This window comes from Nyctereutes procyonoides, unplaced genomic scaffold (genome assembly GCF_905146905.1).
Source record: "Nyctereutes procyonoides isolate TBG_1078 unplaced genomic scaffold, NYPRO_anot_genome, whole genome shotgun sequence".
Taxonomy (NCBI): Eukaryota; Metazoa; Chordata; class Mammalia; order Carnivora; family Canidae; genus Nyctereutes; species Nyctereutes procyonoides.
The window spans coordinates 63618333-63640786 of NW_026575126.1; the positions used below are offsets into that span (position 1 = coordinate 63618333).

The 22454-nt window shown below is 58.5% G+C and overlaps 2 protein-coding genes across 4 annotated transcripts in view; one reads left to right on the top strand and one right to left on the bottom strand.

Annotated features, from left to right (window-relative positions):
* The first annotated feature begins 442 nt into the window (after positions 1–442).
* Positions 443–9670, top strand: AMZ1 (archaelysin family metallopeptidase 1). Its single transcript, XM_055340510.1, has 6 exons — positions 443–890; positions 2135–2302; positions 4508–4636; positions 4921–5090; positions 5520–5696; positions 7565–9670. The coding sequence occupies exons 1-6, from the start codon at positions 587–589 to the stop codon at positions 8123–8125; spliced, it is 1509 nt and encodes a 502-aa protein (XP_055196485.1). The 5' UTR covers positions 443–586; the 3' UTR covers positions 8126–9670.
* Positions 9671–13174: 3504 nt separating this feature from the next.
* The window catches only part of GNA12 (G protein subunit alpha 12), a 109612-nt gene continuing 100332 nt past the window's right edge, over positions 13175–22454 (bottom strand). Inside the window, exons 3-6 of one of the 3 annotated variants that reach the window (XM_055340508.1) lie at positions 21684–21734; positions 13704–20168; positions 13378–13564; positions 13175–13273 (exon numbers count right to left, since the gene is read on the bottom strand). In XM_055340508.1, coding sequence (XP_055196483.1) covers positions 19599–20168; positions 21684–21734 — 621 coding nt within the window. In that variant the 3' untranslated portion in view covers positions 13175–13273; positions 13378–13564; positions 13704–19598. Of the gene's footprint in view, positions 13565–13703; positions 20169–21683; positions 21735–22454 lie in introns of those variants that run through there. The other 2 variants (XM_055340507.1, XM_055340509.1) reach the window with 2 other exon arrangements.

Below are 22454 nucleotides of genomic sequence, written 5' to 3' on the forward strand. Positions count from 1 at the left end.
GGACAAAGAGGTGGTGTGGGGCCCTGGGCGGTGGGGTGCACTTGGCCATCACAAAGGGGTAGGAATAGCTGGTTTCCTTCTTGGGGGGCGTCCTTGGGCTTTGCAGGGGCTGGTCATCCTTCCCAGGCTCCCCCTCCCATCTGAGGGGGAGTGGGCGCCAGGGCTCTGTGGACAGGCTCCCTGTTGTGGGGTGGCGGGTGCCCCTTCCCCAGGCTGGAGCCGGAGCCCAAGCACGGGGCCGGGCTGCTCCAGGAGGAGGACAGGCCGTCTTCCTGCCCCGGCTGGCTGCGAGGGCCACAACCCCTGCCCTGCAGGACGGAAGAGTCCCCGCGTGCTCATCACGGCCTGTCCCCCGTCCCCCGTCCCCAGGGTGCTGCTAGGCCTGGACACGTCCGTGCCCTGCTGCGGTGCTGCGGAGACCCGACGCCGGGCAGCGCCGGGAGTCACGGGCCCTCTGCCCAGCCTCTGTCGGAGGGAGCCTTCAGCCACTCCCATCGGCCTGCAGGAAGATTCTGGAAGAGCTCGTGGCCGTCCCCTGGGGGGTTCATGGGCAACAGCGGGGGCTCCCCGGAGCGGCCAGGGCGCCATGCTGCAGTGCAGGCCGGCCCAGGAGTTCAGCTTCGGCCCGCGGGCCCTGAGGGAGGCCCTGGTCTCGGCCGACCCGGCCCTGCGGCAGCTCTACACGTCCGCCTTCACCCCGGCGGAGCGGCTCTTCCTGGCCGAGGCCTACAACCCCCAGAGGACCCTCTTCTGCACGCTGCTCATCCGCACGGCCTTCGACTGGCTTCTCAGCCGCCCCGAGGCCCCTGAGGACTTCCAGGCCTTCCACGCCTCGCTGCTGCCCCGGAGGCAGAGCCCTGCCCGCAAGCACATCTACCTGCAGCCCATAGGTACCGGCCGCGGGCCCGGGGTGGGGTGGTAGGGGAGCCGGGCTCTGGATCTGAGCCCCAGGTCGGGTGTCTGTGCCCAGGCCCCAGGCGGGCCCTGACGTGAGGCGGGGTGGGACCCCGCCAGTGGGCTTGGTTTTGGGGGTGGCATGCAGGGCCCCCCTGGGTGCGGGCTCTCCATCCACCTTGACTCAGACACTGGTCAGACAGCCCAGGGCCGTGGGGCCTCTTGTGGCTCTATCACCAGCCGCCGCACACAGGGGTGGCCTCATCCAGGCACGGTGCTGGGGGCTTGTGTTAGGAGCAGCTCTGTCACAGGCAGGAAACAGGCCGGGAGAGGTCACTTGACCTGCCCAGGACGCAGAGCTGGCGATGGGTAGGGGTGGATGTGAGTGCTGGCCTGTGACCCCGGGGCCCTGCTGGGGAGGCCTGCTGGCCGGGTGCTGGGGAGGAGGCGGGGTGGCAGCCCCCGTGTGTCTGTGTGCTGAGGGTGGGGCCCCGGCCTGGCAGGGAGGGTACCTGGGGCAGGTGTGGTGCCTGGCTTTGCAGAGGAGGAGCAGGCCCGAGCTGGGGACCAGCGGTCTGCAGGCACCCCTCATGCTCCATGGCCCCGTGGCCCGTCTGCCGTCTGTGCTGGACGTGCTGCCTTCACACAGCTCCCAAACCATCCACTTTGTACCAGCGCTTCCCACGCCCTCATGAGCAGATGCACGGGCATCTCAGGTGGCCTGTGGCTCTGCATTTCCAACCAGCTGCCACCCAGGGACTCCCAGCCAGTCCCAGGCCATCCTGGCCTCTGCTCTCGGTCTGCTCCACTCTGTCCTCCTAAAATGCAGCCTGGTTGTAGCTCCCCCAGGGGTGCCTTGCCCGCCCGCTGAGCCTCATCTCACCTTCCCCAAATTCCACTCTGATCCTGCCAGGCTGGCTCTTTGCCCCATTAACCCCAAGGGGCCTCTGTGACCTGTCTCGGCTGCCCCTGGCCAGCCCCGGGGACTGTGGCCCCAGATGAGCCCCCACCCGCCCCCTGAGCTCTCCATCCTCCAGACTTGGGTCACCTGCATCTTTCTTCTGGGCATTGGCCTTTCCTTCCATCTCCCTCCTTTTATGTGTCCCTTTACAAATGTCTGTGTGCCCAACTCTGCGAAGGCAGGTCCAGTGGTCCGTGCTGGTGGGGGTTCTGGGGTGGGTGCTGGGGTGCTGGGTGCCGGCAGGGGGCCCAAGCGGCTGATGGGCTTCCCTGCCCCCAGATCTGAGCGAGGGGCCGGCGGGCGGTGCTCTGCTGGAGTACCTGAGGAACTGCACGGAGGCCTTCTTCTTGGGCTTGCAGGTCAGATGCCTGCCCTCGGTGGCCGCCGCGTCCATCCACTGCTCCTCACGTCCCAGCGGGGACTCGGACAGGCTCCAGCTGCACACAGGTGGGTGAGCGCAGTGGGGGCGGCTCTGGCCAGCATCGGCGCGAAGCTCTGCCACTTGGCACAGGGCCCTTTCTGGAACACAGAAGGTGGGAGGAAGATGCCCAGGAGAAAGAAGGAATCCCTTTCCCCCTTTTTTTATGTGGAAACCTCTATTTCCCAGCCTTGTGAAGGGGAGGGCTAAAACAAAGCTCACCTCCCCATCCGGCTGAGCGTCTGGAGACCTGACCACCAGCCTAGTGTCCATGGGAAGCCCCAGGGCGGGAAGAGCAGGTGAAGCAAGCCCTTTGGGGGCCACCTGCCACTTTACAAGATGTCACTCTAGCCTTTGGCCTTGTGTGTGCTCAGAAGACCCCTCCCTGCCCCGCCAGTCCCCGGGGTTACCGGCAGCTGGAGGGCAGCTGGGGGAGGGGCACAGATGGACTGGGGAGCTTTGGGATGTGTGGGACACCCAGACTCAAGTCTCAGGGGTCTCAGGACGGGGCTGGGACTCAGGCTGACACCGCATCTGGAGGCATCGGGTGGTTTATGGGCTGTAGGAAGCCCCCAGCCGGCTCCAAGCGGAGGTGTGTTAATCCTTCCGCCTCTCTCCTGTATCTTCCCTCTCCTTGTACCCCAGCCACGCTTCATTCCCTTGCAGCTAATCAATTCCGCAACTGCACCAAGTATCTGTGATGCCCGCACACCAGGTTCCTAACCTCAGTTATCCTACTTTGCATTTCTGTAGTTCCTAGGGGATTCTTTCTCAAATGAGTAGTGTCACTTTTTAAAAAATACCACTTGCCTGCTAAAATTTAAGCTCCGTATTCATACCCACGCACGTAGTTGCTGTGGTTTGTCTGATTCCACCGTCAGGAGCACGCTGGTCGTCTTGCTGCCTGCGTGTCATGTTATTTTTCATTGTTAGCTGGACATCTTAACTAGAAAGTTAACTTTTAGAAGAATTTGTGGCCTGGGATGATGTGATTTGCCCTAGGAAGGATTCTGGTTTTCCTCTGCCCAGCATGCGTGGCTGCTGCCTGAGATGAAGGTGTGCAGCTTTTCTGGAGGCCCGCAGCCCCGGGAGTCCAGCCCGCACCCCTCCCTCCTCCCAGGAGCAGCTCAGCCTTAGCTGCCTGCTGCAATCCTCTCCTGGATCTAATTTCCCATCAGGTCTCTGATTTTTTTTTTTTAAAGTCGTATTTGCTGAGGTACAATCCATGTATAATGAAACTCTCCCTCTTGTAACAGCTCTGTGACCTATGACCCAGTCGCCACGGTAATCAGATATAGAAAAACTTGCTTCGTGTCCCCCTACCCCATAATGTGCAGAGTGACCCCTGAGGCCGACTCTGCCCCCGCCTAGGATGCCTTCAGTTCTTATCTTGTATTTCACTCAGCTTGTCTGGTTATCTTCGGCAGGAGTGCAGGTCGCAATCCCTAGCACATGTTAGGGGAGAGGCTGGCATGGAGTTTTCAGGGGACTCTTGGTGGGGGCAGGTGCCATCCTAATGGTGGCAGGTTCTTTCCCGCATCCCAGGCTTTGGGGTTCGGCCACTAAGACCCTCTCCCGGTCCTAGACCCCTCTGTCTGGAGGACACAGCGCTGCTCCAGGGTTGGCTCCTGACTGCTGCATCTCTGTCCACACACCTCCAGTTCTGTCTGAGCCTCTGTCTCCCTTTCTAAGGACTCTAATGATTGCACTGGGCCCACCTGGATAATCCAGAATAACTTCTCATCTTAACGCCTTCAATTTAATCATGTCCATAAAGTCTCTCCCACCATGTGAGGCAGGACATTCACAGGCCCTGGGAACTAGGATGCAGGCGTCTCTGGGACCACTGCACTTTCCTGTGAACACTGGTCCCATTGGTCAAGAGGCCTTTCTGTCGTCCCCACTCGGATGACTCTGGGCCTCTCAACCACCATGACCAAACTACCTCTCCTGAGTTTTGGAGATGGAAACTCCGAGCTCTTACCCACATGACCCAGGCCTCCTGACCCTGAGGCTCAGGCCTGCAGCCCCTGCTCCACGTCGTGCGGTGTGGCTGCTTTGGCTTCTCTGCCTCAGCCTGCCTGCTTCTAGTGGAAGGTGGCTAGCCTGCCCCTGACTTTGGGAAGGCCTGGCTGCAGGCAGAGGAAGAGGGGATGATGGGATTTGCCTGCCCTGAGCCTTGGGCCGGGAGAGGGGGCCCCAGCCGCCTCCTTACCTTCCCTCTGCCCTCCTAGACGGCATCCTGTCTTTCCTGAAGAACAGCAAGCCAGGTGATGCGCTGTGTGTGCTGGGCCTCACGCTGTCCGACCTGTACCCCTGCGAGGCCTGGAGTTTCACCTTTGGCAAGTTCCTTCCAGGACATGGTGAGCTCAGCTTGCGCACCTGGGGCGCAGGTATGGGGCAGTGTGCATGTGTGAGCACCCCCCAATGCTGGGGAAGAGGGCACACTATCCTGAAACATGCATCCCCACAGCCTCCTCTTGGGCCAGGGCTATTCCTCAGGCTCCGGCTTCTGCCTCAGTGCGCCTTCGTGTGGGTGCGCCAGCAGGGCCAGGCCTTCAGGATCTGTGCGCATCCTGAGGACGGGGTGGCTTTGCTCCCAGGCTCCCCGGGTGAGGCTGCCCTGTGTCTCTCGCTTTCTCCCCAGAAGTGGGCGTCTGCAGCTTTGCCCGGTTCTCGGGGGAGCTCCTGCAGTCGGGGCCCAGCGCCTCTGATCCAGCCCTGGCGGAGGGGGCTGCAGATGGCCCTGAGACACACGTGCAGGATGGAGGCCAGACCCTGTGCTTCAGCGCCCTGGGGATGATCCAGTGCTGCAAGGTGGGCTGGCGGCCAGGGGGTGGGCTCGGGTGCTAAGAGATGGGACAGCAAGAGGATGGAAGGCCCGGGGCTCTGCTGATCCTGGGTATATGCTAAGGCCGCACCGTCAGCCGTGTCCAGTCCTCACGACTGGGCCAGGCTTTTGAGCATAGAAACCAGGGCCAGGCTCAGAGCTGCCAAGGCCTTTGCTGAGCTCCCTTGGCTTTTAAGTGGCAGGATTGGGATTTGAACCTGGGTTTGCTGCCCAAGCTCCCGGCAGGGTGGCCTCTGGGTGCCTCTGCACAGAGATACCAGTCTGTGCCCTGTGTAATCAGGAGCGGGGACCCAGTGCTCCCCGGCCATCGGGTGCCCCGGTGGGGCCGCCCGGGGACTTGGCCGGGGGTCGGGCTCATGGCTGTGAGGGCAGGGGTGCTGTGCCGTCTCCCTCAGGTCACGTGCCACGAGCTTTGCCACCTCCTGGGCCTGGGGAACTGCCGCTGGCTGCGCTGCCTCATGCAGGGGGCACTCAGCCTGGACGAGGCCCTGCGGCGGCCCCTGGACCTCTGTCCCATCTGCCTGCGGAAGCTGCAGCATGTCTTGGGCTTTAAGCTCGTCGAGAGGTACAAGGTGAGTGGCATCGGGGCAGCCAACCCCTGGACAGGGCAAGGGCAAGTCCCAGCTCCACCCCTCCCACCTGCTGCTCCCCTCCCATTGGGCCTGGCACATGGGCGTTGGAGGGCAGTGGGTGGCGTGCGGGGTCCTGTGCGAGAACCCGGGTAGAATGAACAGTCGCCTGGGCCAACTTCTTGGCATCCTGCTCAAGTTGGGTGGCACATCATGGCCCTAGCCGAGCGCCTGCCCCACGTCCACACCCAGCAATGGTGGCCGTTGCCATCAGGTTGTACCAGGACGGACAAGGGGCAGATGGCTTTTATCTCTCAGGCCACAAGAGTGAATACCAAGGAGCTCTGGGTGCTGGTCAGGTGCAGGGGGGCGGTGGGGGGCATCCTAGCGCTTCCTGTGACTGCTCAGGCCCCCTCTTGCATCACAAAGGGTCCCTCTGCTGCCCTGCACCTGCCCCGTCGCTTCTCCCTCCTCCACCCCCAGGGCTGGCCTCTCAGGAGGAGGAGGAGGAGGAGGAGGAGGAGGAGGAGGAGGAGGAGGAGGAGACCCAAGCTTTCTGGGAGGTCCCAGCCCAGCAGCCAGGCCAAACTGGCGGGGCGATGCTGCCCTCTGCTGTCGCCTCCAGGTGCTGCCCGGAGCAGGGTCCCCAGGCAGGCCCAGGGCCCAGGGCGATGGACCAGCGTCTGCCCCAGGGGAGGAACCCCATCCTAGGGGAAGAACCCCATCCTAGGGGAAGATGGCTTTGCAAAGGCAACCTTAATTCTGAGTTCAGAACCCAAAGGCAGGTGGTTGTTATTAAGGCCCATCAACCAAATTGCTTTGGCTTAATTTTAAAATCAAAACTTTTTGACCTGAAGTTGTGTTTGAAGTTCTGGGACACCCCCTCTTGGAGGCTGGCAGCCTGGGTAGCATGAGGTCGCTCTCTGGGGTCAGGTCACAGCACCAGGCTCCATAGGGGACAGGTTCTTGGGCACCGCTGGACGGGGAGGGCCTGCATTTCTCACGGGCTTCTGGGGTGCTGCTGGGCGGGAACCCCACTGTGAAGACAACCGAGCTAGGGGGCTGGGTGGTTCCAGGTCCCAGAGCTGCCTCCCCGTGTGGATCTTTTCTGAGTGACTCTGGGGAACGGCCAGCCCGACTGGAGAGGGGATCCCACCCTCAGCCCTGTGGAGGGCAGACGCCCAGGTGGCAGCGGGCTCAGGTGGGGCGGCTGAGGGCGGGCCCGAGGGTGCAGCTGGCATGGCTGCTATGCGTGTGAGGTGACAAAGCACTGGGACCCCACTTGTATCTTTCCTCGGGACTGTGTTCACCTGACATGGCTTTCATGGCTTTGTCCCTCTATCTTTCCACACACACCCCTGCCCAGGAAGAGCCTCACTCACGTGATCGTGGAGGTGACCTCATGGTGACAGAGGGCCTGGCCACGAGCAGTCCCTGCTGTCCCTCTGGACCAGTCAGCAGGGTGCTGGTCAACACCTGCTAGAGACCCAGCTGCGGTTTGTAGTGTAGGTGATGCTGGAGGCAGTGTTGGGAAGGGGCGTCCACCATGCAGACCCCAGGCAGGGAGATGAGCAGAGGTCGGAGCGAAGTCAAACCATGTAGAAAGGGAGGAATTTTGAGTACTTATTGCTCTTAATACAGTTTGAGTTAAATTATGTAGAGCTTACGACTAAATATTAAGGGTCAAGTTGAAGAACCAGTGTGCGCCGCTCCTGAGAGTTTGTGCATGGGCCCTGGCAGCAGAGGCCTGGGGGGACCCGGGCCAGCGGGGGGCCCTGGGGTCCCCCGGGAAGGGGTTGGACCTCCTGGCAGCGCTCTGGCTTGGCGGGTGACGGCACACAGAAACCCCAGCCTGCATCTCTCCCTCCCAGAGACTTTACGCCTGGACTCAGGCAGGAACTCGGCCGCGGCCCGGCCTGGATGCAGGGGTGCCATCGGTGGCGGAGGACACCCCGCCCTGCAGCGCTGACTCGGGCCTGAGCTGCGGAAGCGAGTCAGAGCCGGGCAGCAGCCTGTCGGAGCCTCTGACCCCCGACGCGTGGAGCCACAGCTTCTCGGTGGGGCCGGAGCTGGAATCTGAGGACGGGCTGGGCTCCCTGGCCATCCCGGAGAGCCCGCCGCAGCCCGGACCCCCGCGCGAGGCCATCGAGGAGCACGGGCGCTGGCTGGCGCTGTGCATCCAGGCCCTGGAGAGGGAGGTGACGGAGGAGGAACTGGCGCAGGTGGACGCAGCCGTGGACGCCCTGGCGGGGTGGGAGATGTTCACGGGGCACCTCCCAGCCCCCAGGCCGGACCTACCCTGTGGCCGAGACGGCACAGGCCTGCGCCGGGTCCTGGGGGGCACGTTCTCCTCCCTGAGGAGGAAGCTGAGCGCGCGCAAACTCTCCAAGACGGCATCATCCCCCTGTCGCTGGAGGGCGGAGGAGAATTAGTGCGAGAGTCTGTCTGTCCCTGGGGTGTCCTGCGCCATGCGCCCCCGGGGCCCAGGAGGGGAGCTCTCTAGGGAAGCGGAGGGAGATGAGCTGTAGCCCTTTGTCTGGGTCCCAGCAGAGGGTCATCAGGCCCAGCCTGGCCTGCACATCCCTCTGGTCCTCCAGAGCTGGAGCCCGTCTGTGCTCCCCAGGGGAACGAGGGGCCGTGGGGTAGGGCACTCAGGGCCCTCGGAGCCTCGGCTTCACACGGCATCCCCAGGACTGCCCTGGAGCCCTGGAGGCCGTGTCCGGGGAGGCCTGGCCTCTCCCCACAGCCGCTGCCAGGAAGGGTCTAGCTTATGGAGGTGTCCGAGACTGCCACCTGCTGCCACCTGCTGCCACCTGCAGTGGTGAAAACAGTGCGGTCTGCTGACAAAGGCGGCCTCCAGTGTCCGGTGCTTCAGAGTCTCTGGCTTCTTCACGGAATTTTCGGACTTTTTCCGACGAGGGCCGAGGCTGAGGCAGCCAGCCTGCCTGGGGGCTTCTGTGTCCCTTTGAGTCTGTAAAGCTGTGCTGCTTGTACTAGAAGCTCTGCGGTGCACGCACACTTGCTTGTCCTGTCCTCGTTCTCAAGTACCCCTGGTTGCTGCAGGGAGAGAAGCTTCCAGTTCCTAGGGCAGAGCTCCTGCAACATGAGGAGGGTGGGCACAGCTCCTTCTCCCTCCTGGAAAGAGGCAAGAATAGGGGTGGCTCATACACTTTGTGGGTAGCTTACAGTTTGGGGGCTTTTTAAGGAAAACAGTGCACAGTATGATACAGATTTAGGAGCCCCGCCCCCCCAAGCCCCCAGCAAGCAGGCCAGAAGCTTCCTTATAATCTGACGTCAGGCGGGAGTACAGGGTCCCACGCCTGCAGAGGGCTGGGTGCAGATGTGGTCTGCAGGTCTGGGTCTGGGCTGCTGAGAGCATCACAGTGACCAGGAGGTCACTGCTTGGAAGACGGGGGCCCATGTGGGGGGCAGGGGAGGTCCTGTCACTGCAAACACCTCACCCAACCTTAGTGCCTTAGAGTCCCAACCCTCTGCTTAGAGCTCAGGAGTTCGCCCTGTGGGCAGAGCCTGCAGGAAGGGAGGCCCCTGGCCTGATGGGAGCAGGACCGCAGAGCATTGCTTGCACCCCAGCGCCCCAGCACAGTCCTCAGCCAGGTTCACGGGGTGGTGCTCCGGGTCCCCCTTCAAGAGTGGTGATGGCGGCAAGTTCTGGTGGAGCAGGGGTGCTGCCTGGATTGGCCGTCATGTTTCCTCTATCATGTTAGCTAAGTCCCCGTTTGCTTCCATCTTCTGCAAAAGGTGAGTGAGTCTCCAGCCGGAAGTGGTGAAGCTAGGACACCCCGACTCAGAGGTTGGGAGGGGGCGCTCAGGGCCAAGCCTGCGCCCTGGGGGCACCTGCCTGGGAGGAAGGGCCCCAAAGCTGATGATTCCCATGTCACCAGCTGCAGACAGAGGGCAGTTTTAAGGACAGCTGCTGGGGGAGCATTTTGAGAATAAACTTTTAGGCACCGAGGTTCCTCTTGCATCAAACGGGTGGGGGGCGGGGGCGGGGTAGAGAGCAGTTTGGGACAGTCCCCAGGGGAGGCGGCTCTGGCGGCGGATGTAATGCAGGCCATCTGCTCCCGCACAGTCACGGTCACAGGCCTGGCGGCGGAGCACCTCACCCAAGCTGAACTGGAGTATCTACACCTCGTGGTTTCTGAGAACCCAGGGGCCCTGGCTTTTTTTTTTTTTTAAATAAACATACAAAGTGGACTGTATTGCCTTCAAGCTCCCCAACACATCCCCAAGACCGAAGGTGTGAATGGAACTAAAGATACTTGGGGGTCATGACATCATCTGTACGGCGGCTCCTGGGTGAGGCGGGGCCAGGAACCTACGCACCATCCAAAGTAGCTTCAACACACATCCCAACTGTTCTGATTAAGGTGGATGAGAAACACTGCCCGCCCTACGCCAAGGCAGCCCCCTCTCCATCCCTGCAGCGCCAGGACATGGGCCTGTTAATACAGTCTCATGGGACAGAGGATTCGGACCTTTCTGGGAGGAATGAAATCTCCAGAAGGGCTTAAAAATAACCCCCAAACATGCCATGTCTTAGCCAAGAAGCTAATGTTAAAGCTAAGAATCCAAATTTAGATCCCATCCAGTTCAAAAGAGCGGCCGCACCATTCCAAGGGTGTGCATGCGCACACAGGTCCAAGCGTGAGGCTTTGGACCCGACTGGCAGGGGCAGCAGCGAGACCCAAGTCCACCCGGGAGGGGACAGGCCAGTCTCCCTGCAAACAACCTGTCCCTTCCTACAAGTCCTTGTAGGCACCGGGGACTTCCCACGTCGGCGTCCTCAATCCTCCACTTCTCGCTCATCCCCGGGTCTGGGGAGTTGCCCGGGGCTGCAGGGCCGCAGGGCCGCAGGGCCTCCGTGCAGACGGGCCCCTCTGCCTTCAAGCTCTTTCCTAGGAAAGTGAGGAGGAAGTGACTTACATAGGTAAGTGAGGAGGAAGGGTCCTGAGGTTCCCGGAGGCTCTGGCAGCTGCAGGACGTTGTGTGCCCTCAGGTCCAGGGTGTGGCGTGGGTGGGGGGCTGGCACATTCTGGGGTGAAGGTGCCAGCTTACACACAGCCCGAGGCGCTGGGGCTTCGTGGATTGTTTGTCCAGAGAGGTCGAGTCCCCAGCTGAGCACGAGCACCCCCTGGGAAGGCCGGGGATCGGGTCAGGGCTTCACCGGGCAGCTGCTGGAGCAGAGGTGGGGCCGCCAGGCCGGGAGGACTCCAGGTCGGGGGGGGGGGGCAGTTATGCGCCGACAGGAACCTGGTTTCAAGGACGCCCAGGTAAATAGCCAACTTGTGGCCCTTGGAGAGACGGGAACGCCGCAGGGCAGCCTGGGAGCCAGGGCAGAGCGGCTGTCCAGAAGCCGGCTTGGGGAGCCACGGCCTCACGGCGCAGCCCTTCCCAGCACCGCCCGCAGCACCTGGATTCATGAGAACCCAGAGTAACCGCCGTTTATTTTTGAACTCGCTTCTTGGGCACAGGCACAAATGAAAACAAGCTAGTCCGGGATTTATTTAAAAAGGCAATTTCCAAGAAATGTCCTGGGGCACCGATGCGCTCAGTCCACCCCGCCCCGTGATGACCCGGACGACCAACGAGCGCCCTCACTGGAGACGCCTGAAGGCCGCAGCCTGCACCCAGCGCTGCCAGGGAAGTGCCGCAGTGGGGCCCTGCGACAGGCCTCCATCTCCTGCCTCAGAGATGACCCCAGGAGCTCAACAAGTTAACCAGGAACGCCATCCACCGGGTTCCCCGCGAGGCCACCCCAAGCGGTCGCTACCCGAGCATCTCACTCAACATTGTATTGAAACTGGGTGAGGCTTGGTGTCCCCTGTCCCCTCTCCTTCAGGGCTCCTGCACACAGGCCTGCTGCACGGCTGCTCTGGCGCCGTCCCTCCTTCCCGCAGCTCAATGTCAGCTCTCTCCGCGGCCAGCACGGCTTCCTTCTAGGTCCCATTGATGTGCCCAGCACCCTGTTGTGTTTGTCATGGCCTCGGCTTCCCTGTGCCTGTAAGTCTGTGTAGCGGATCTCTCACTGGCCTGGGATCCACTCACCAGCAGCCCCTGGCCTGCGTGGCACAGGTAGGCGCACACTCACCTGCCCCTGGAACAGAGGGCTTCCCAGCTGCAGGAGCCCGGCTGAGGCTGACATCACTTTATTTGCCCTCATTTGGACTTTTAGCAACAAAAGGTGATTCACTGTTTCCTGCCACACTGGCTAGCGGAAGAGCAGAGTGTCAGATGGAGTGTTCCTGACTGTTCTGCTTGGATGGGCCTTCCCCTGCAAGTCCTCAGGCTGGCGTGGGGCCTTCCTCCCTCTGTCCACCTGTGGGAACGCTCCTGGGGGCCACATGCGACAGGCAGGAGAGTCACAGAAGCCAGAGAGAGCTGGGTGCAGGGAGGGTCCCGGAAGCAGAGCAAGAGCGCCATGCAGAATCGGGCACCGGGGCCCCACTGGGCAGAAGGGGGCTTTTCTGAGAGAGGCCGCCTAGCATCATAGGACGGGCAGGAGCTCCGTCTGTTGCCCTAAGTGTGCAAGCAGGAGAGATACATGGAAGGATAAACATCCAAACGGCAGATCTTTCATCCAAATGGCATCAGGCCTCAGCCACATCCCACCACAACCCTTAAAAATGACCTGGGTGCTTCACCCGAACATGCCCCAGAGAGACGCTTCAGGGGAGGTGGGGACACTGGCGCCCTAACGGCACTACCTCGCCCTGCACCCCCTGCCTGGAGCCTGCCCTCCTCAGTTCTGGCTTCTCCCTACTGCTCCGTGGGGTGTGTAGCTCTGGTCAGCAGTATAACCAGCCCTCCCTGGCCCGAGCCCCGCAGCCCATGGCCCTGCCACCCCCCGGCCTTGCTCGGTGGCCCCTGCTTCATCCCGAGCACATGAGCTTCAGGCACAACTGGATCAAACTACTTGAGTGGCATTGTCCGTATTTTTAGAAGTCCTAAAGCTGAGGGGAAATTCACCCAAACCACAGGTATCTTAGTACCGAGATTTCTGAGGACCTCGATGTGCGGAGTAAATGCTGTGTGGTTCAGATTTCCCGGACGCTTATGTATTATATTTTTATTCTTAAAATTGATACATGCTATCAACTCGCATGAAGAAAAGCCTGGAGGGAAGAGGGTGAGCTGCTGGAAGTCCAGCTGCAAACAAGAGAATCCACCCTCTGAACTGAGTCGGCATCCATTCCCACTGGGAGGCAGGGTGCTGGGCTGGCAGGACCCGCTGGGCTGGCAGGTGCACACGGGGCCATGCAGCGTGGGGGGCTCTGGTCCGTGCACACAGCCATGTCTTCAGGACTGCTACGCTGATTCACTGCTGGGGAGGGGTTAGGAATCCTACTTATCACACCGCCTCATTTTTGTTTGTTTTTTGGTGGGGGTGGCTGTTATTTCCAGTTTTATATATACTACCTACGGCATCTTTCTGCCCCGAGGCTGGAGCTCCACATTCTCACCTGGCCGCTTGCTCATCTTCCTGTGAACGCTGCACATCTGCACTTGTCAGGATGTGTGGATAGCGTGCTGTGGAGCCACGCTGGCCATACAGGGTGCTCCTGCCAGGGGGACCCGCACGAGAGGATAACCGGCAAGCAGGTATGGGGTCATGGAGGCAGAGGACAGTGAGGGCCTAGATCCAAGGGTGCGAGCACCCACTCACCTCACTTTCACTGGTGGCCTTGACACATGTCAGGAGTGCCACATGCACAATGAAACCCACTGGGAGACCTTGGCTTCTGGAAAGGTACCTGCCCCGCGAAACACACACTCCAGGATCCATGCTCACATGTGGTCTTCCCTCCTAAAGATGTCATATGCTGCAGCTGCAGGGCAGCAGGACCTGGGGTCTGGTGGGATCCAACACGATGGGAAAACAAATGCATTTAAGGCAAATTTTAGTATGTTTATAAAAATCACATTCACAAAACATGGTACACCAAGCACCGTGGCTGTAGAGTTTTTACCCTTCGCGGTATGTATTCTCACCTGGTATGTGGTATTCATAAACGGAGGCCTACCCAGCAGCACCGGGGGCGGGCTTGGCTGTACACGAACTTCCAGGGTGGTGCCTGCAGCTGAGCAGGGGGCTGCTCCTCCTGGACTTCCCTTTAGTGGAGACCCCGGAAGGGCTCCGGGCTCTGTTTCCCTAGGGAACACTGAAGCCTCAATGTCAGCAGCCTGGCCCTTTGGCGGGGTCCTCCGTGCACACTCAGCACCAAGGCCATGCAGCGGGCAGGTAAGGTGAGCACAGGGCCAGCCAAGATGTGGCTGGGCATGGGACACCGCACCTGGGTCAGAGGATAACTTGCCAATTTTAGTGGTTTGAATGGAGTTAAGAAAAATGACCTTTGGAATGTTTTATATCAATCTGAAGATGTCCAAAGATGAATCTTTAAGATACTAGAGGTGGACAGCCTCCACAGAGATCTGTTTGAGATTCCTTCATAAGCAGGCTTGTTAAACAATCTAACAGGAGGCAGGAGGGCCTCCGTGTATGAGGCCAGTTCCTATGTGGGGTGTGGGCACGTGGGCATGTTGGGAGCACGTGTAGCCCCTAAATGCTCCTGGACCCTTGGCGGCAGGACAGACGGTCTCTGGCCTTGGCTGTGGGTCACAAAGTGGGGCCTCCTGGAAACCCTGCTCTCAATCTTCCTTCCTGGTGGTCACTGTGATGTCCCCTGGGAGAGGTGGCCAGAACCAGGGGAGGAGCGGTTCTGCTCTTCCCCAACATCAGGGCAGCCTTACCAGATGATGTGTGGTCCATGCTGGCCAGCCCTTGGGGAAGTGCTGTTCCCACAGGGAACTCCACCTTGGCTGTGGATAGCTTGGGAGCATGCTCACTGGGGAGAAATACATCAGCTTTTAAAAACACAAAACAAAGTGAATGCACGGTTAATAAAAAGGCTCTGAAGCGACAGGCCTGGAATAACAGCCCCGTTGTCATCACAGAACAGGACCTGCCGCATGGCCGGTCCTGTCCATCAGTGCGCCAGGTAGCCCGTCTCCTGGCCTGATAGGAAATTTGGGCTTGTTCAGCTGCTCCCCAGTAGCTGCTCTTGTGTTTCACTCTGGTTCTTGTTACGAAGACATAAAACAGAGAACCCTCTGAAAGGAAAAAGTGCCTAGAAGCAGCTGGAAAATCAAGAACCTAATTTTCCAGTTGAGCCACATGCACTGTCAGCCAGGTGCAGAGTCTCCAGGCCCCTCTTGCTAAGATGCCCACAATGACATTTTGATGCTCTGCTGCTGGATGGTAAGATCAGAGGGGGGTGAGCCGCCACAGGGCAGGGTCAGACCCCAGAGCACAGGCCCACCCCGTCCACCAGCCAGCTGGAAGAGCCTGCTGCCCTCTCCCGTGGGAGAAGCACACACCCAGCCCCTGCCACACAGGGAAACCAGTCCCTAGGTCCCTAGGAACCCGCGTGTACCCAACGGTGCCCTGCTTCTCCGTCCAATTAGGCAAAGCTCAGAGCTCACACAAGGCAGCTCTAACAACCCGGCAGCTCCAGGCCCAGCTCGGAGGCGTCACTACGATCAGGGTTGTCAGATCCACTGCAGGCACACACCCTCCTCCGAGGAGGGAAGCCAGGCAAGAGGAGGGGCCCGGGGAGCCACCTGTTAGGTTTTCACCTGAAGAGAACAGCAGCCGTGGGCAGATTAAATCCACCCACTTTAACACACCATCCGAACACCACAGGAGAAGCCGCTTCCAAGTCCAAGAGCCCTGAAGTCCTTCCCCAGCAGAGGGTGGGAGTCAGACCTCGCAGCGGGAGTGGGGAGGCAGCAGGGGCTTCTTTGCAGCCCAGGCCTCTCTCTACCCGCAGCCACCGCCCGAGGTTCAGCCGACACCTTTCCCTGAGTTTGGGCACCCACCAGCACACCGTGTGCCCCTAAGTGCTGACACGGCCCAGGGGCCAGCTGTTGAATCCTCTTTGTGAACCAAGGGAGCCTCCTTTCCTCGGGGGACCCACACCTTTCTTGTCAGGGCCCAGGAGTGCCTTGTGAATGGCACTCAAGCCCAGTGTCCCCACACCACCTCCCAACCAGGGCTGGCGGCCCTGGTGCCTCATCAGTGACACAAAGAACCACACATACCTGCTCCCTCCATTTCCGGGGACCGTTTCAGAACGAGGCTACCAAGGCCCATCCGACATGCCTTATGGAGAAGATGGGACCAAGAGACTGGAGATCCCCCCATGCTGGGGAAGGCTCGGCCAGAGCTCACCAGTGCGTTTCCTTGAGGCAGGCCACAGCGAGGGCCAGAGTTGGTGCCCGAGTGAGATCATGAAGCAGAATTCTCACCCAGCGAAGTGGAGGATCCAGCTTGGGAAAAATCCTCCAGGATCGTTGATCTGCTTCAGAGGCTCTCTGCCTGGCTGCACAAGATTACTGGGGGCTTGGGAATCCGCGTAGACCGTGCTCCTACTGCATAGGCCCTGCCTGGGTAGCTTAGCCCGCGGCCTCTGTGAAGTTCCTTGGGGGATCTGACCGTGGCGTCAGAGTGGAGAATCACTGTCTTGTCCCACGTTTATGAGTGTTGAAATTGGAACTCAAGGAGCTCAGCCCACAGCCTGGAGATAATGGAGAGCATGCAGCACGCTCCTCGCTGGCGTTTCTCTAGGAGTTTGTGCCTCCTCTCACGTAAACACCCATAGCAGCGTCCCACCAGGCCACGGCCGCTGGACATCACCTGCACGCCTCTTTCTGGAAAAGACCCCTGAAATGATGAACCATGCCCCCGGCTAGGAGGCCTTCATGCTACGGAGTGGCAGGTTTCTCCATCCTGTGGCTGGGAGAAGAGCCTCAGGGGCCAGGGCAGCAGAGTCCCCACCTGCCCCTCTCTCTGGCCACCTCCGGTAGTGGGGCTCATCTGCGTCAAGTGTCAATCACCAGCTCTCTCTCCTCGGGCTCCCGAACCTCAGAGCAGCGCTCGGGGCCTCGCTCACTCGCACTACGTGAGGGCAGCACACACGCACGCGCACACACACGTCTCTGTGTACAAGACGCTTTTATTGGCTTCTAAGCTGTGTTTCCTATGCTTTCACAGAAAGCAGTACTTGTGACAGTTCGGTGTGTGGGGCTCTGTTCAGCGCACTTTGAGAAATAAAAGCTGGTTACCAGAGAGAGAGACAGTGAACCTTCAGGGACAGTGGGGATTGGCGTTGTTGGGCTTTGAATTTTGGGGTTGGGTTTGAGAGCAGAGAGCAGATGTTAAGGAGCACCGGGAGAGCGGGGTGGTCGTCACCACAGCGGACCCTCCAGCCAGGGCGAGCAGGCAGTAAAATGTGAGCCGTGAGCCGTCCGTGCAGGCTGCGTGTCCCGGTGGGTGCCTTCATCCCAGAAGCCCTACCGAGTCCGTGTCTGCCTGGGACATCCCCAGAAAGCCCCAGTGAGGGAGTCCTCACTGATCATCTAGCGTTGAGGGTACTTTTGGATCTTGGAGTTAAAATAACCAGACTTATTTTTCTTTTATCCAAGAAGTAAAAAAAGCTACAAGAATATGAATACTGGAGATCTCGGCACATCACGACACTAAACACAAAGTCTTTTGAGACTACATCTCTACAAATGGTAAAGTATTTTGGGGAAAAGGGTTCACGCATCCTTCTACATAAACAGTATAACCATGAAGAAAGTTCTTATTTTGAGGAAGTTTATTGTTACATTTTGCAATAATAGATGAGGCACGACTAGCTCCTGCTTCTCCAACTCAATAAAAAAGACAAATAATCAAGGATAACAGTGAAATTAAAATTAAAAAATACAAAAGCCGAAAGTTTTGGAGACAAAAACAACTACAGTCTATGTGTGGGAAAGCTGTGAATGGTTTTAGTTGAGCCTTGCAAATAGTTTTCTTTCCCCATCCCAAAGAAGCCCAGGGCTCTGAGCTGGGGTCTTTACAGACCTTCCCCTCTGCCCGGTCCGGGAAGCCGGTTGTGGACCCAGGTGGTGCCTGCCCCGCTCTCTGGGCAGCTCAGTGCGCAGCCCCAGCCCTTCCCCTTGTGTACTCCCACTCCGTGGGTTAGAGAGGCTGGAGCAGTGTGGACGCAGCCAGCCGAGCAGCCAGCTAAGCCTGGCCCAAGATGCCCCGAGCAGCATGGCCAGCGGCCTGGGCCTGGGTGGTAGCGCTCCCGCTGGCAAGCAGCAGCTTGAGGCCCTGGCCATGACTCGCAGAAGGGCCACCACCCCATGCAGCAGGCTGTGGACCCCTGCAGCCGCGAGAAAGGACCCCAGACTGCCCCCAGGGAGCCCGCCAGGGGTGCTTTTTCTTTAAGCCATGGTCATCGGCACTGACCCTGGGTCACATCCTCTGGTTTATGAGAAGCCCCAGGAAGCAGTACAAAAACAGCAACGTTTTTTTCCCAGCCAAGAAAACCAAAACCCCAACAAACATGGACACAAAGCCTTGAGCACCAAGAGCGAAAGAGAATTTCATGTTGTCTCCTCATTAGGAACAATGATAACAAGATGACTCAGGGGCAGGCTGTGCTCCCTTCCCTTGTGGGTCAGCATCTGCCACAAGATGAATGTTTATCTTGCTCGCCGGAAAGGAGCCAGGAGGAAGACGTGGAAGGGACACAGGATCGGGACAGGGTGGCCTTGGGACACGCGTTACTCGGCCACAGTCACGCTCTGAGGCCGGCTGGAGGAAGCTTTTTTTTTGGTTCTCTTTTAAATGCTGGGGGAAATTCCACCACACGGGATAGACCTTCCTAGGAGACGAATGCACAGTGGGGCCAGCTTGGGATGCAGTGTATCTGACAGCCGGGGAAACCCCGCATGAAGGAAAGTGGGCAAGTGCACGGAAGGGAGACTCGTCTGCCCACGTCCACACCCACAGGCTTGGGCAGCTTCTCCCGGACAACAGATGTGCCGCGTAGTGTTTGCCTGTGATGCGTGTGCATTAGTGGAAGCAAGAGACCCTGGGAAGAATCAAGACTTGGAGCAGAGCCGAGAGCAGGGACTGGCTGTCCAAAGGCATCGGGGTGGTGGCAGTGTACAGAAGCTCTGAGAGTCTGGGCTTTCTGAAAAGTCAGCTGTGGCATTCACCAAGGCTCTACTAGGAATCCTGCCAGTTTTCAGAAGCCCCGAGAGGAAGAGGAAGCACTCTGCTACCTTCCAAAAGAAGGGAGTGCGGATGCAGCCAAGTGTAGGTGTCGGAAGAGGATGTACAGGACACAGCAGCCACCCGAAGGCTGGTGGGGAGGGAGGGCAGGTGCGTGTAACAGGCACCGAGTGCACCCACTGACAGTGTGCTGGCTGTAGGGCATTAAGGCAAACCCACTCCCATTCCCACCCTCTAAAGCTAGGGGCCCCTGGCCTCAGCCAGTGTGCCTGGACCAGGGTCTCTCAAGAAATTGGCACTAGGGTTTTACAAGGCAACGTGCTCGCTTTGGAGGTGGCGCGGAGACACCTGACCTCCTGCAAACCACCGTTAGGCTAAGCTCTCAGGTTCATCTGTCTCAACGGAAGACTCGCAAGTTAAGAGGAAAAAGCCATCTGCAAGGCCCGCTGGTTTGTGTTGTCATTACAGAGTGCGTGTGTGTGTGCACACACCTGCCACACGCACATGATCCTCGATTAAACTGTGTCAGAGAAGGAATACAGTTCTGTAAAGAGAGAGAAGGCTGTGCTACTAGGTATTACGAATTAATACCAAAGTGACCCCTTGGATTCTCAGTAGTTTGACTACGCCCCGGGTTCAGTAGCTCACATCCAGGTGTCCATGTCCCCGGGCCTGGGGCGTGGCGGTGTGGCCGGCGCGGTGGTACCCCTGAGCTGGGCGCTGGGGGCACGGATCCGAGAAGCCCACTCCAGGCCCAAGAGGTCTAAGCAGCAGCCACTGAGGCTGCTATGGGCAACAGTGAGGCACGCCCTCTCTCACTGCAGCATGATGTCCTTCAGATTCTCCTGCAGGATGGTGTCCTTCACAGCATGAAACACGAAGCGGATGTTCTCCGTGTCGATGGCGGTGGTGAAATGGTGGAACAGTGGCTTGCTGCGATTCCGTCTCTTGCGGTCGAAACATTGGACCAAGTAGCGCTGGACGTCCTCCAGCCTGTGGGGGTCACCTTTGAAGTCTGGGAAGTGCTTCTTGATGCTGACAGTCTTGACCTTTTCCACCAGGAGGTCCATCTTGTTGAGGAACAGGATGATGGACACGTTGAAGAACAGCTTGTTGTTGACGATCGTCTCAAAGATGTTCATGGACTCCACCAGCCGGTTGGTGCGCCTGTCCTCCATGAGCACCTGGTCGTACTCACTGGAGGACACCATGAACAGGATCGATGTGATTCCATCGAAGCACTGGAACCACTTCTGGCGCTGGGACCTCTGGCCACCCACGTCCACCATCTTAAAGGGGATTTTTTTAATAACGAAGTCATGTTCCACAATGCCCTTGGTGGCTTTCCGCGCCAGCAGGATGTCCTGCTTACTAGGAAAGTAATTCTGTAAAATATGGAAGAAGGGAAGAATTTTAGCAGGTGAAGAAGAACATGGGAAAATAAGGATCAAGAGTCTGATGGACTTGCGTGAGAAGTTAAACCAAACACCAAAAGCAAATTTCATTTGTAAAATCAGACGCTGGCTGCGGGATGGGAAGTGAAGGTACGAAGCAGCTTGTTTCAAATGAGCAGAGGCTTGCCAGGCAGAGGCCGGTTGTTGGAATCCCCACCATCAGCCCCAGCCAGAAACCTCACTCATGTTCGTATCCACAGGAGGCTGACCACTGGTTCTGTTTCTGCCCACAGCCCCCTTTTACTTTTCTGACTTCCAGGGTGTATGCGCTCCTGAACCCTACTGTGAACTAATTTAATCGAGGTTTTGTGATGCTGGTTAGATTAAGTCTGCAGTATACTTAATATGCCATCCTTGGGAGTCTTCAGCAACCGTGGTGCTGCCCGGTTAAAACCTCCATGACTGCTGGGCACAAGCACTCAGGCAGTGGCCCTGCCAGGAACCAAATAGGGACGACAAGGTCCCTTCAGAGGGGTGCAGGGGACAGAGAAGCAATAGCAATCTGCGTGAGAGGCCCCGATGCAAGAGGAATGACCCAGCTACTTCAACAAATAAATGGAAAAGAAGGCAAGACAGACGAGAGAGAGACCTACGGACTATCCCACATTTGAATAGTGTGGCCCAGTGGTGAAGGATGAATTCCAACCACACACTCAGGAAAACATGAGTGAGACCCCCAGGTAGACCCCCAACTGAGCTGGATGTGGGTTGATATCAGGGAATGTTGCCGATCCTTTTTTTTTTTTTTAAAAAGATTTTTATTTATTTATTCATGACAGAGAGAGAGAGAGAGAGAGAGGCAGAGACACAGGCAGAGGGAGAAGTCCCCGATGTGGGACTCGATGTGGAGACCTGGGATCACGCCCTGAGTCAAAGGCAGATGCTCAACCGCTGAGCCACCCAGGTGTCCCAATGTTGCCAATATCTTAGGAGCTATGACAGCATCATGGTCAGGACTCTGGAGCCCCATCTTTGGTGAAATCCCTCACCTGAGTTTGTTCTTTTTTTTTTTTTTTTTAAAGATTTTATTTATTTATTCATAGACACAGAGAGAGAGGGACAGAGACACAGACAGAGGGAGAAGCTGGCTCCATGCAGGGAGCCCGATGTGGGACTCGATCCCGGGTCTCCAGGATCACATCCCTGGCTGCAGGCGGCGCCAAACTGCTGCGCCACCGGGGCTGCCCCTGAGTTTGTTCTTGTGCTTGTCTGGGTTTCCCGAACAAGAAGTTCCAGGAAATCCTCTGTTCACTAAAGAGTCCCTGTGTCCTCTGTGGTAGTCAGGGCGGGAATGTGAGGAGGAGGACATGCCCATGCTGCACCCTGACACAGAGTCTGGAGTGGACAGGGACGTTGTGCACGCTCACGTCACAGGGGCTGCTCTAATCTCCACGCATGCGCTCCTTAACCCTGGCTCATGGTTCTCGGGGTGGCGTCTGTACTCACCAGCTGGCCAATCCGGTCCAAGTTATCCAGAAAGTACTTCACCGATTCACCCTGTCACAGAGGAAAAATATGCACAACTCAGTCTTGGTGGAGAACCCTGATCTGGCCACCAGCAGATCATAATAGAGTCGTATGAGTGGTATTTCACATCTGTATAAATGGGAAGGCAAAGGGACCACGAGCATCAGGAATTGTTAAAACTTAAAAACACAGTTGAGAGAATTTTTAAATGCAGTTTCTCTAGCTGTGGCCCCAAGATTCAAACTCAGACTGTTTTCAAAGCACCCCTGCATGACTCAGGTGACGGGCAGGGAGCTGGCCCCGCTGACCGGGCTGGCTGGCTCCAGAGCTGGAACGTTACATTGGGAGCCTCTGAGCAGTCCTGCTTGGACAGACGTGGCCCTGGGCTCCGCAGACGTGGTCTCTAAGGAGGGTGAATCTTCAAGAATAGGCATGTGACAAACACCTTCCAGTTTCTGGATGTGGGCCTAACATTCCACCATTACTGCCCACATTCCTAAGACCTGATTGGTAGGTAGCCTAGAATCAGGAGAAGCTTCAGTCGGGATTTTTTTTTTTTTTTAAGATTTTATTTATTCATGAGAGACACACACAGAGAGGCAGAGACACAGGCAGAGGGAGAAGCAGGCTCCATGCAGGGAGCCCGATGTGGGACTCGATCCCGGGACCCCGGGATCACACCCTGGGCCAAAGGCAGACGCTCGCTCAACTGCTGAGCCACCTGGGGATCCGGATTCAGTCGGGATTCTT